Raw genomic sequence first — 14,168 nt, 5'->3', positions numbered from 1 at the left:
GTGTATTAGGACTACCATGGTTTGTATCTCTGTAATGAATGGCCATAGGATATAGAGGGTTACAGATTCGAATGGCGTTTTTATGCTCTGATAATCGTATCTTTAGTTTTCTAGTCGTCATCCCTATATAGAAACATCCACATGGACACTCTAACCTGTAGATCACAAATGAGGTATTACAATTAATGAAAGATCTTATTTTCAGTTCGGAGTCAGAGGTTACGTCTCTAAATGTTTTTGTCCTGATCATATTATCGCAGTGATTACAGTTGCCACACCTGTAATTTCCTGCACTTGAACTTAACCAGGTATTGGCTTTCTTAGGAGAAAGATGACTTCTCACTATTTTGTCTTTAATTGTTGGTGCTTTCCGAAATGCAATGGAAGGAGATTCGGGCATGACTTGTTCAAGTGCAGGAAATTACAGGTGTGGCAACTGTAATCACTGCGATAATATGATCAGGACAAAAACATTTAGAGACGTAACCTCTGACTCCGAACTGAAAATAAGATCTTTCATTAATTGTAATACCTCATTTGTGATCTACAGGTTAGAGTGTCCATGTGGATGTTTCTATATAGGGATGACGACTAGAAAACTAAAGATACGATTATCAGAGCATAAAAACGCCATTCGAATCTGTAACCCTCTATATCCTATGGCCATTCATTACAGAGATACAAACCATGGTAGTCCTAATACACTCAAGATAATCGGTATTGAACACATCCCCAAGTCCATAAGAGGAGGGGATAGGGTTAAGAAGTTACTACAAAGAGAATCTTTCTGGATTTACTCACTGAAAGCCACCACATTCCCAGGTTTAAATGGAGAATTAGATTTTGTACCAATTCTGTGAAATTTTTCATGAAATTAGTTGTATTGTGTACCATTAGATGTATACATCCATTGACGTGTATATTTTGATATGATTTTTTTGCTCTACTTTATTTTATTGTTATGTTTTGATTTGTATAATGTAATCTAGATATTGCTGAAAATATTTCAATTAAAGTTTTTTTTTTTTTTTTTTTTTTTTTTTTTTTTTATGTATGTATGTGTATGTATGTATGTATGTGTATGTGTATATGTATGTGTATATATATGTGTATATGTATATATATGTATATGTATATATATGTATATTTTTTTTTTTTTTTTTTTTTTTTTTTTTTTTTTTTTTTTTTTTTTTTGTATATGTATGTATGTGTATGTATGTGTATGTATGTGTATATATGTATGTATGTGTATGTGTATATGTATGTGTATATATATATATATATATATATGTATATGTATATATCTTTTTATTTTTTTTATTTTTTTATTTTTTTTTATTTTTTTTTGAGTTTGATTTGGCTTGATATTATGCAATATACTATTTCATTTGTTGAATTCTGCTCCCTGCTGGTTACCTTGCGTAGTGTGTGACCAGGTGTTTGCTATTTAGACTAATGAACTGCTATTTAAAATGCACTTGTGACTTTGTTTGTTACACACACCCTGACGAAGGCGATAGCCGCAACGCGTAGGTGTATCTGTCACCAATTTTAATGATAGAAGCCATGATTCAATAAAGGCTTTTTACTTTTTTGTATACACAACTCGAGTGCCTTGGATTATTACTTTGATTTTGAGCATTACTATCCCAAGCAACCAAAGAGCACCGATATTTTACACCCTGTGCAGCACTTCAAATGCATCTTTATGCTGTGACAAACTCAATGTGGTTTGTAAATACGAAACATCACTCACAAACTAATGCATATTGTTCTGCAAATAAAAAACGTACCTATCAAACAAATACAGTATGTTTTACATATACATAGAAACGTATTTCTTCAATGACAAAAATATCATCCAAGTACAAACTAAAATCTTTCAAGTACAAAACAAAATTCTACAAGTACGAAACAAAAACATTCAAGTACAAAGCAAAATTCTACAAGTACAAAGCAAAATTCTACAAGTACAAAGCAAAATTCTACAAGTACAAAGCAAAATTCTACAAGTACAAAGCAAAATTCTACAAGTACAAAACAAAATTCTACAAGTACGAAAAACTGTCACGTGACTTTTGACACTATTTTTCCGCGTCCAGGCAGATTTTCTCACAAATGCAGTTGAGCAACTTCCTCTTCTAGAACAGTAGATGGCGCCAAGATAGGGGATCAATTTCGCGCTAGTCTCTCGGGAGAAACACTGATGTGAAAAGCGTGCTTGCCTTCGCCCATGGGAAAATGAGCGGTGAACAGGTGTGTTTCTGTCTTACTTTATCTATAATTTACCTTATTGAGGTTTTGGTAAATGTTTATTATATAGACAGAAATCCACATTAGCACTTAGAAGCACTCCACTCTAGGATAAGGGAATCTATAAACTGAAAGCTCTGCCATCATGTTGCTTTTTACATTTTTGTAAAAACGTTTCATTTACTGAATGAGTCTATTTCTTTCGTTCTCCATAAATTAATGAGAACATTTCATTTAATTGAAAGGGTCCCACTTATTCATTAATTTAGTTGGAATTCAGTCAGCGTAACTGTTAATGTAATAAAATAATGAATGAACAAAACAAACAATATACAATTGTTTCTTAACTTCCCTGTGACGTATTGCTCAAATTATTATTTTGGACAGACAAATGAAACCCTCCTTTCAATTAAATTAAATGTTCTCATTAATTTATGGAGAACGAAAGAAATAGATTCGTTCAGTGTACATAATCACTAATTTAGTAATTTCACACGCGTCTTATGTGGATTTTTTTTTTAAAGCAACATATGATCGAGCTTTCAGCTTAGATTCCCCTATCCTAGAGAGAGTGAAGTGCTACTAGCGGTAATATGGATTTTTGTCTCTTTGAACAACTCTTTGAACAAGTCAAGATGAGCAACTGACAAGTGCTATAGGCAGATTTGATGTGTTGCCTCCCCGTTTGCAGAGTGGTGAATTGAGATCTGTTTCTTTACTTTTCTCATTACTTTTGTTGGCAAAGTAATGCCTTATTTCACTCATACTGCTCTCTCTATTTATTAATTTCAGGCGTGTAGAAATTCGAATGAGCTTCGTTTGATCCATCGTGTTCCTCTGTTGTCACCGTTTGCCGGTTTCGCGTGACCCGCGTCAGTTTAGGTAGCGCACTGCCGCCTAGCGGTGAACTTCGAAACAGCAGCGCATCAAATACCGAATTGAACAAAATTATGATATTGTACCGTTTGAAATATAATATATACCGGTTTTTTTGCAGTACCGGTATACCGCGCATCCCTAGCACTGAGTTTCAGTTTGATCTTAGTACGCTGAAAATAAAAAGACACCAAGACTTACCAAAGTTCTCAAAACTTTCTGTTATGTGTAAACATATTGTCACTCTACTAAATCTATCAAAAGTGTATTTTTTTTTCTTTCTTTTTTATTTTTCTTTCACCAACACAGCTGTTCTTGGAACAGATGCAATGGCATGTGAAATCATCCATTTTACCTGTAGGATCCGTTTAAGAGAGTCCAGGTAGCTCCTCTCGCTCTGCACAATGGAGCTCAAAATGTGGCGTCGGACGATCTGTGGATGAGATGAAAAACATTAAGTAGGACATCACACCAGAGAAATCAAATATTATTTATATTTGAAATAGAAATATTTTGTAACACTTTAAATGTGTTTGAATGCATCACTTTTGATCATTATGATGTGCCCTTGCTGAATAAAAGTATTAATTTCTTTAAACTGTAGTGTATATTTATATAATTACACATCAGTGTATTTTAATACAATATTTATATTATTAAAACAATAAATATACCAGGTCTCTAACTGCAACTAAATGGTCTTATTTTGCTAACTTTTTTCCTGCCAGTGCAACTACTTTTTGTTAGAGGTCATCCTGGTGCCACTAACAATTTGTTAAACTGATAAACGCTGCCATTTCTGTTGCATATGAGAAACATTAAACAGAAAACGCTGCAAAAGCAGACCGAATCTGAACAAAGGGCCTCATTCATGAAACTTGTAAATATATGAGTAAATTCTATGTAACTTGTGCGTAAAACTGACCTTCCCGAAAACTCTCCTCCGGATTCACAAATGCTTAGTTAACATCAGATTTGATATTTAACAGTATGTACAGTATGTTAATGAATTCCAATCATTCTAAAATAGGGTGTGTGCATGCACGCTCATTAACAATTAGCATAGTCTTCGCCTACGAATGACAACTACGTAAATTACATGTCCAGGAATGCTGTGGAATCTTCTGGACTCCCTTCTCAGGTTTGGCTCCAGTATTTAGCATGAATGCAAATGAGACCAACTGGCCATATGCCTAACAATAAATGTTCAATTAATGTGTGTCTAAAAAAATAACAGGCCCTCTTCTGAAGACAGCCAGCGTGTCAACGATTGAGAGCACCCTGCAGAAGTTGATGGGCCCCACTGACTTCCATAGTATTTTATTCCCATACAATGGAAGTCAATGGGGTCCATCAACTGTTTAGTTACCCATTTTTTTTCAAATATCTTCTTTTGTGTTCAGCAGAAGAAAGACATTAATATAGGTTTGGAACAACTTGAGAATGAGTAAATAAATGATGACAGAATTTTCATTTTTGGGTGAACTATCCCTTTAAATGCAGTTGTCACTCTTGAAACTTTACAGTGTGTATGTGGCCTACATAATGTTTATGAGTGACTACATAAAAAGTAAGTCTACAATGTCGATTTGAATTTGGACAAGATGAGAGACTCGAAAGTAGGACAACAGAGAAATTAAAGTTCAATGCATTATGGTTACAATGGCATAGCTGTATGAATTTAAAGGGGTCATATAATGCCATTTTTGTACAAGCTAATATGATTCTTTAGGGTCTAAATTAAAAGTTTGTAATATACTTTAATTAAAAATTCTCATTAGTATTGTAAGAAAACACTTATTTTACCTGGTCAAAAACAGCTCTGTTTGCAGCACGCCGTTTCAGTGCATATGACTTTAAATGATCATGAGCTGCGCTCACTCCGCCCCTCTGTGCTGTGCATACACCGTTTGTAACACAATAACACAATAACCATAACGCGTTGTTCAGTATAAACGTGGAATTATTAATTATATTGAGAACGTCATACATAGAAAACATGCCGTAATGTACCCTGACTGAGTGTAAACCTTAGACGCATTCATTGTGAAGCGTGCAGCTAGCGATTTGCAAAGATTAATATATTAATATAAAGTTTAATAAAACGTTTCACTCACTTCCGTTCTTCTGGAGGTTCAGCAGGAACACGAATATCTGGTACCGATCCTTTTTAGCAAAGCTTCTTAGCAAATCCAGCTTTATACTGACCCTCGTTTATAAGGAGTCTGGTGTGTGAAATAATCCGCGCAAACATGAGAGCATTGACGTTGCTCATGTGGAATATTCCCTTCGAAAACAAACACAGCCACTGCGTCTTCAGCGGTTCGGATTCAGGAACATTAAAATGACTGTGTTCGTTATTACACCCAAGAACAGAACACCACAATCGCTTAGACGCCATTCTGCTCATAGACAGTGCTCCAGCATATCAACAATGACCGCGCCGGTCCGGTCCGCGCTGCGCAGACTATGATTGACAGCTACCTCATGTGCGAGGGCGGGTCTGTGTTGAAACGCTCCCGTCAATCAACAATCGTCGGAGGGGCGTCCGTTTTATTGACGTCACAAAAACGAACGGCTCGATTTGAGGCAGGGGAAAACATATAAGGAGATTAAAACAAAACCACTGGATGGATTTTTATCATTATATGATGTTTGTGTACAGGCACTGCCAACACACATTTCAGTACAATCAACTTGTAAAAGTGCATGTACCATTATATGACCCCTTTAAAAATAAAATTAACATTGATGCACATTTTACTACCAAAAATGAGTTCCCTCAAATGTGTATACCACATATACATACTACGTACATACTCAATTTAAAATATTTTTTTATAGAAATAAACACACTCACCTAAAGGATTATTAGGAACACCATACTAATACTGTGTTTGACCCCATTTCGCCTTCAGAACTGCCTTAATTCTACGTGGCATTGATTCAACAAGGTGCTGAAAGCATTTAGAAATGTTGGCCCATATTGATAGGATAGCATCTTGCAGTTGATGGAGATTTGTGGGATGCATATCCAGGGCACGAAGCTCCCGTTCCACCACATCCCAAAGATGCTCTATTGGGTTGAGATCTGGTGACTGTGGGGGCCATTTTAGTACAGTGAACTCATTGTCATGTTCAAGAAATCAATTTGAAATGATTCGAGCTTTGTGACATGGTGCATTATCCTGCTGGAAGTAGCCATCAGAGGATGGGTACATGGTGGCCATAAAGGGATGGACATGGTCAGAAACAATGCTCAGGTAGGCCGTGGCATTTAAACGATGCCCAATTGGCACTAAGGGGCCTAAAGTGTGCCAAGAAAACATCCCCCACACCATTACACCACCACCACCAGCCTGCACAGTGGTAACAAGGCATGATGGATCCATGTTCTCATTCTGTTTACGCCAAATTCTGACTCTACCATCTGAATATCTCAACAGAAATCGAGACTCATCAGACCAGGCAACATTTTTCCAGTCTTCAACTGTCCAATTTTGGTGAGCTCTTGCAAATTGTAACCTCTTTTTCCTATTTGTAGTGGAGATGAGTGGTACCCGGTGGGGTCTTCTGCTGTTGTAGCCCATCCGCCTCAAGGTTGTGCGTGTTGTGGCTTCACAAATGCTTTGCTGCATACCTCGGTTGTAACGAGTGGATATTTCAGTCAAAGTTGCTCTTCTATCAGCTTGAATCAGTCGGCCCATTCTCCTCTGACCTCTAGCATCAACAAGGCATTTTCGCCTACAGGACTGCCGCATACTGGATGTTTTTCCCTTTCCACACCATTCTTTGTAAACCCTAGAAATGGTTGTGCGTGAAAATCCCAGTAACTGAGCAGATTGTGAAATACTCAGACCGGCCCGTCTGGCACCAACAACCATGCCACTCTCAAAATTGCTTAAATCACCTTTCTTTCCCATTCTGACATTCAGTTTGGAGTTCAGGAGATTGTCTTGACCAGGACCACACCCCTAAATGCATTGAAGCAACTGCCATGTGATTGGTTGATTAGATAATTGCATTAATGAGAAATTGAACAGGTGTTCCTAATAATCCCTTAGGTGAGTGTACATATACATGCACCTGTTGGCTGCTAAGCCCATCTGGCATTGGTCCCAGTTGTGCAGGTGGGTGTTTTGCCTCGGATACCATTACATCCAGATACCCTGTATCATCCTCAGTGTCATCTGTCAGGATACACACACAAAAAAAAACATTCAAACATTTTATATATCCCTGCAAAGCTAAGAATACAAATTCACCTATTGTTTCAACTTAGTAAGGAACAGGGTGTTCTAAGCCACATCCAAGCATTCTTTCACTCGACGGTTACAAAAGAAAACCATCCTGCATACAATTTTGCACCTTTTCCCAAAGGCTTAAAATCTTCACACAAGTTTTTGCAGGCTCTCTAAATAATAAAATAAATTATAACAGAACCTCCAAATCAAATGTTTAGCACTATACGCAGTGTGGGATGGCATTTAAAGTGGTGTTTCAATAGGCATCACACCAGTCTCCACTTCCAAATAGTAATTTTCCCATTGTGCAGAAGGGCATTATGGGGACCAATCCCAGCCAATTTTCCTGTGCATCAAATGCCCTCATCAACTCATATCCCTACCATTTTATATGAAAGACCCAGTCTGATGTATAATACTTTCCTGCTTCATGACAAATATTTTACATCATCGTGTTTTTCAGGCTCTACCTCCAGGAGTCAATTCTCTACTTAAAAGCAGAATATAAGAAAGCATTCCATCAACCTTTTCTATCGCATCTGACTCTGTGGCTGTCAGATCATATGCCATCTCTAAAGAGGTCTAACTTAATTCAATGAACAGACCTGTTTCTTTGAGGGAGATAAAAAGCATTAGAAATGTATAATTGCCTCTTTCCTGAATGGGATTCTATCAAAGGAAAAGTGGACAGGATGAATGCTTGAAAGAAGATACATTCTCAAAAATATTCTTGGATTACCTGAGTGGTCCTTTTTATGTAGGAATGAAACTCTCCTCATCACAGCGATTTTGGTCTTCTCCAGGCCATCTTTCGTTCCGCTACGTGCCGCCCGCATCAGCTGATGGACCTGCAAAGGGACCAGAGGGGGACAGAAAGTCACAGGCAGTCCAGCTGGCGTTTCTCACCAGTGACGTTGTAGACCCTTATAGAAAAAGGTTGACCATCTCAAGCCCTCGAGCGTAAACAGCCATGCTTGGGTTTGCCTGCCATTTGTGAGGCACCAGTTCAGTGCAGCATGGCGGCAGTTGGGTGTGTGCTTAAGGGTCTGCTTCAATGGCCACAAGCCACAAGATCCTAAGTGTGTGAGAGAACATCAAGCTACAGAGATATTTTTAAATTAGAAAAAAAGGAGGCAGACGGCCCATCTTCGAAAGCAGGTCATTAATGGAGAGCATGTGGAAATGTCTTGCTCAAACCACATGCGAGCTGTTTACTTTATATATACACAAGTGTGCCCATATCAAATTAGAGATTAGGAAAGCTGAATCAAAATCCTTTATAGTGGAAGCAATTTGAATGGTTTGTTTACAACAGAATAAAAGAAAGTAAGAATAATACAGAGAGGGACTTTTAACGCAAAAGGAAAGGCAGAGGGTTCCAAATTGACCATAAGTTCCTTGGAAAGTGGACATGTGATAGATATGTGACTGTTACACATAAGTAGAGACACAATACTGTTCAAAAGTTTGGGGTTAGTAGATGTTTCACACATGCACACCAAGGCTGCATTTCTTTGATCAAAAATAAAGTAAAAGCAGTAGAATTGTGGAATATTATTGCAATTTAAAATATAATATATCATTTTCTATTTAAATGTATTTTAAAATATTATTTATTCCCTGTGATGGCAAAGCTGAATTTGGAGCATCGTTACTCCAGTCTTGTGTCACATGATCCTTCAGAAATCATTCTAATATCCTGATTTGGTGCTCAAGAAAAATCTCTCTTACTATAAATGTTGAAAACAGTTGTGCTGCTTAACATTTTAGTGGAAACCGCGCTACATTTATTTTTTACGGATTCTTTGATGAACAGAAACTTGAAAAGAACAGCATTTTTTAAATATTATAATTTTTCTTTTTTACTTTTGTGTCTTTAGTGCCACATTTGATTGGTTTAAAGGCCCCGGTATACTCACTTCCAAAGTTCTTTTTCGTTCGTCGGTTAGGGGTAAAAACAAGTTGGAAATACGTGAGTAGTGGTATAGAGAACATCCTGACGCCGCCCACAATGCTGAGAGCGGCGTTTAGATGAATATGTTCTGCGCGCATTCCTATCAATAACAAAATAAACACACAACAAAAATGACAGCGATGAGAAAATAGTAGTTATTAAAGCATCTGATCATAGCGCTGTGGATGTTTGCACAAGCTCTCTTTCAATTAGAATTACAACATTTTCTACTATAAAGCGGCTCTCCAGTGTGTTCATGTTTTTACTCCCGGACATCCGACCTCGAGGGACTGAACAGAAGAAATGAACCGGCGAAGATTTCAACGTTAAAGCAGGCGGAGCCTCAGTCAGAGCACACCTGCCTATTATGTAATCACCATGGACCAATGATAGTTCGAAGGTGTTTACCAACCAGAGCGAACTTTTCCGGAAAGTTCACTTTGGCAAGCTGTTTGAACCCCGAAATGAACACAAAATGAACTTTTTTTTGTCCCGTTGTTGCTCGAAATGACGTCACACTAGTTCACTCTTCGCTTGAAGTATATCGGGGCCTTGATGAATGGAAGCTTGTTTCCACCACTCAATAAAAATTAAAAAAAATGTAATTGCAACTTTTTATCTCACTTTTTTTATCGCAATTGCGGGTTTATATCTCGCAATTCTGACTTTAGAACTCGCAATAACGACTTTATATCTCGCAAGTCTGAGAAAAAAAGGTCAGAATTGTGAGCTAAATAGTCACAATCATATTTTTAATTGTATTATTCTGTGGCGGAAACATGCTTCCATAATGCATCTTTGCTGAAAAAGGTATTAATTTCTTTTTTTTAAAAATCTTAACCCAAACGTTTGCATGGTATTGTATATACACTGTAACTCAATCTATTATTTGTCATTTTATATTTCAATAGTAAAATATATTATATTACAAAAAAAAATGTTTGTAAAAAAAAAATCACAATGTAGACAACACCTATTATCTGCAGGCAGAGGTGGACAGTAACAAAGTATATTTACTTGAGTACTGTACTTAAGTACACTTTTTGAGTATCTGTACTTTCCTTGAGTATTATTTTTCTGGAAACTTCTTACTTTAACTTCACTACATTTGAAAGACAAATATCGTACTTTTTACTCCACTACATTTCTGTCAAGGTCCTTGAGTAGAAAGTAGTAACGTCAGTCAGGGGATGATTTTGGTTTGGAAATGAAAGTCAGATTGACTTCAGAACCCGACGTCGGACAAACGTTGGATTTTGGTTGGAAATGAAAGTCGGGTTGACGTCAAAGCCAAAAAACTTTAAATAGGGCACTATTTGAGGGAACAGCCATTTGGGTGTCTGAAACCATTATGGACGTTATTGAGTGCACTTATTCAATCTCACATTCAATCCCACTATACTGGAACTGTGTTCTAGAAATAAATGTGATATTATTGATATGAGGGTAGGCAGGCATAGATTCAGAGGCATAAGGTACTGTAAGTATTACATACAACAATAATAAAACAATGCATTGACGTTTACTTTTTACTTTTGATACTCAAGTACTTTTAAAAATGAGTACTTCTGTACTTTTACTCAAGTAAAAATCGGTCTTTACAACTTTTACTTGTAACGGAGTAATATTTGACCAGTAGTATATGTACTTTCACTCAAGTAAGGAAGTTGCGTACTTTGTCCACCTCTGTCTGCGCGACTTAAATTCATATGACAAAACTCTATTTCCAGCTGTGTTTGTAGAGATCAGTGAACACCCCATACAGACCCTGTGATTTAAAACATACAAAAGAGAGACAGAAAAGCAAGACAGGGACAGACAACTCAAATGAAGAATGAAGACTTACCCTGCAAAAAAAAAAAAGAGACTAGCATATTGCTGTGCTTTGGATGTGTTGGTTAGCAATAACAGACCAGCATGGAAATTCAAACTAGTCTTTTTAGCAGAGAAAAGTGAGAAAGAGAATATGTAATCTTGAACGCAGGTGACTGATCGCCTCTATTGAAAGCTCTGAGCTGGTTCACCCCCATGAAGCCCATTCTTCCCCATACGTGCTTGAGTGTACCTGATGTCTGCCCCCCAGTCTCATGGCTAGCTCCTGTTTGGTCCTGGTGTAACGTTCTCTCAGTCGTCGCACATCGGGGGAGAGCTACGGATATCGTCACGGCAACAACACAGGCCATGGGTGAGAGCGCAATAACATGGTAACATGGGGAAGAGGAAGGAACGAAGGGGTAAGCATAAAGGTGAGGGAAACTAAGGGATGAGGGCAAGGCAAAATCAGGATCAACCACAAAAGCATATGCAAGAGAAATTACTGGCACAATGGGTGTGGCTTAAATCTTAAATCAAAGCAGCATGGGATGGACAGAGGAAGATACAATTTTGACAGCATGTAAACTCTCGCTAATGCGAATCTCAGACAAGCACCTCCTTATTTCCAAAACAAAGCCACGGGCTGTGTCCAAAAGAGAGGTAGGAAGTCATCTCGTCCTAATCCAATGTTTGTGAAACATCCTGTCAATAAGATGCCTTCGTCTGATCTGTTTTCCAAGGATGCATCTATGCTGCCTTCACTGCTTCTGATATTCCTGAATCCTTTGAGTGCAGTTTCGCGATTAGTGGAAAGAATTAATATTGCGTCTGATGGAGCATTAAAAAAATTTCAGAAGAATATAAGAAAAAAATTAAATAAGTTTAACCATTCAAAAGTTTGCGGTTGGTCAGTTTTTGTAGTGTAATGTTTTGTGTGCATAAGAAACAAGGCAATAAAATTAAATATTATATATATAATTTAAAATATTATATATTTAAGACTATTTTCTGTTTTAATATATTTTAAAATGTCATTTATTCATGTGATGGCAAAGATGAATTTTCAGTAGCCATTACATTAGACTTCAGTGTCACATGATCCTTCAGAAATCATTCTAATATGCTGATTTACAGCTCAAGAAACATACCTTATATTATTATTAATGTTGAAAACAGTTATGCTGCATTTTATTTTTGTGGAGAATACAGGAATATACACTCACCGGCCACTTTATTAGGTACACCTGTCCAACTGCTCATTAACACTTAATTTCTAAGCAGCCAATCACATGGCGGCAACTCAGTGCATTTAGGCATGTAGACATGGTCAAGACAATCTCCTGCAGTTCAAACCGAGCATCAGTATGGGGAAGAAAGGTGATTTGAGTGACTTTGAACATGGCATGATTGTTGGTGCCAGAAGGGCTGGTCTGAGTATTTCAGAAACTGCTAATCTACTGGGATTTTTACGCACAACCATCTCTAGGGTTTACAGAGAATGGTCCGAAAAAGAAAAAACATCCAGTGAGCGGCAGTTCTGTGGGCGGAAATGCCTTGTTGATGCCAGAGGTCAGAGGAGAATGGCCAGACTGGTTCGAGCTGATAGAAGGGCAACAGTGACTGAAATAACCACTCGTTACAACCGAGGTATGCAGCAAAGCATTTGTGAAGCCACAACACGCACAACCTTGAGGCGGATGGGCTACAACAGCAGAAGACTCCACCGGGTACCACTCATCTCCACTACAAATAGGAAAAAGAGGCTACAATTTGCAAGAGCTCACCAAAATTGAACAGTTGAAGACTGGAAAAATGTTGCCTGGTCTGATGAGTCTCGATTTCTGTTGAGACATTCAGATGTTAGAGTCAGAATTTGGCGTAAACAGAATGAGAACATGGAACCATCATGCCTTGTTACCACTGTGCAGGCTGGTGGTGGTGGTGTAATGGTGTGGGGGGTGTTTTCCTGGCACACTTTAGGCCCCTTAGTGCCAATTGGGCATCGTTTAAATGCCACGGCCTACCTGAGCATTGTTTCTGACCATGTCCATCCCTTTATGGCCACCATGTACCCATCCTCTGATGGCTACTTCCACCATGTCACAAAGCTCTAATCATTTCAAATTGGTTTCTTGAACATGACAATGAGTTCACTGTACTAAAATGGCCTCCACAGTCACCAGATCTCAACCCAATAGAGCATCTTTGGGATGTGGTGGAACGGGAGATTCGCATCATGGATGTGCAGCCGACAAATCTGCGGCAACTGTGTGATGCCATCATGTCAATATGGACCAAACTCCCTGAGGAATGCTTCCAGCACCTTGTTGAATCTATGCCACGAAGAATTGAGGCAGTTCTGAAGGCAAAAGGGGGTCCAACCCGTTACTAGCATGGGGTACCTAATAAAGTGGCCGGTGAGTGTATATATATATATATATATATATATATATATATATATATATATATATATTCCTGTATTCTATATATATATATATTATTGAATTCTCTCTCTCTCTCTCTCTCTCTCTATATATATATATATATATATATATATATATATATATATATGTAGAGAGAGAGAGAGAGAGAGAGAGAGAGAGAGAGAGAGAGAGAGAGAGAGAGAGAGAGAGAGAGAGAGAGAGAGAGAGAGAGAGAGAGAGAGAGAGAGAGAGAGAGAGAGAGAGTTCAATAGAATAGCATTTGTTTAAAAAATACAAATACAAAAATACTAACAATGTAAAAGTATACTGTTACTTTTGATCAATTCAACATTTTGTGTTATTATTTTTTCTGACATAATCGCAAAGACTCATTCCCAATTATCCCATGCTGTTGTGAAGTCAGTTGTTGCTTGTTTGTCCTTTTGAGTTAGTTTTATTCTTAACAAGCCCACTATAAAAACTTTTGACACCTTTCGAAAGAAAGCCATTCCATTCCAATTATACAAGAACTGAAAAAAGCAGGGGGAATAACTGGTTAAACTGAGCTCAAATCACTGTGGTATTAGACTCAGCAATCTAATT

At 37.7% G+C, this 14,168-nt stretch overlaps 1 protein-coding gene across 4 annotated transcripts in view; it reads right to left on the bottom strand.

The window, feature by feature from the left end:
* Window positions 1-14,168, bottom strand: part of arhgef10la (Rho guanine nucleotide exchange factor (GEF) 10-like a) — a 153,035-nt gene that overhangs the window by 100,404 nt on the left and 38,463 nt on the right. For 3 of the 4 annotated variants that reach the window (XM_056251368.1, XM_056251370.1, XM_056251371.1), the window contains 4 exons: window positions 11,393-11,476; window positions 8,113-8,221; window positions 7,216-7,319; window positions 3,485-3,562 (listed from right to left, as the gene is read on the bottom strand). In XM_056251368.1, the coding sequence (XP_056107343.1) occupies window positions 3,485-3,562; window positions 7,216-7,319; window positions 8,113-8,221; window positions 11,393-11,476 (375 nt within the window). The remainder of the gene's footprint in view (window positions 1-3,484; window positions 3,563-7,215; window positions 7,320-8,112; window positions 8,222-11,392; window positions 11,477-14,168) is intronic. The other variant, XM_056251369.1, reaches the window with a different exon arrangement.

Source organism: Rhinichthys klamathensis, unplaced genomic scaffold, assembly GCF_029890125.1.
Source record: "Rhinichthys klamathensis goyatoka isolate OS25496 unplaced genomic scaffold, OSU_Roscu_1.1 h1tg000082l_1, whole genome shotgun sequence".
NCBI classification, from domain to species: Eukaryota; Metazoa; Chordata; class Actinopteri; order Cypriniformes; family Leuciscidae; genus Rhinichthys; species Rhinichthys klamathensis.
Note: the sequence above shows the minus strand (reverse complement) of the source record. Positions and strands in the feature narration are given on the sequence as shown.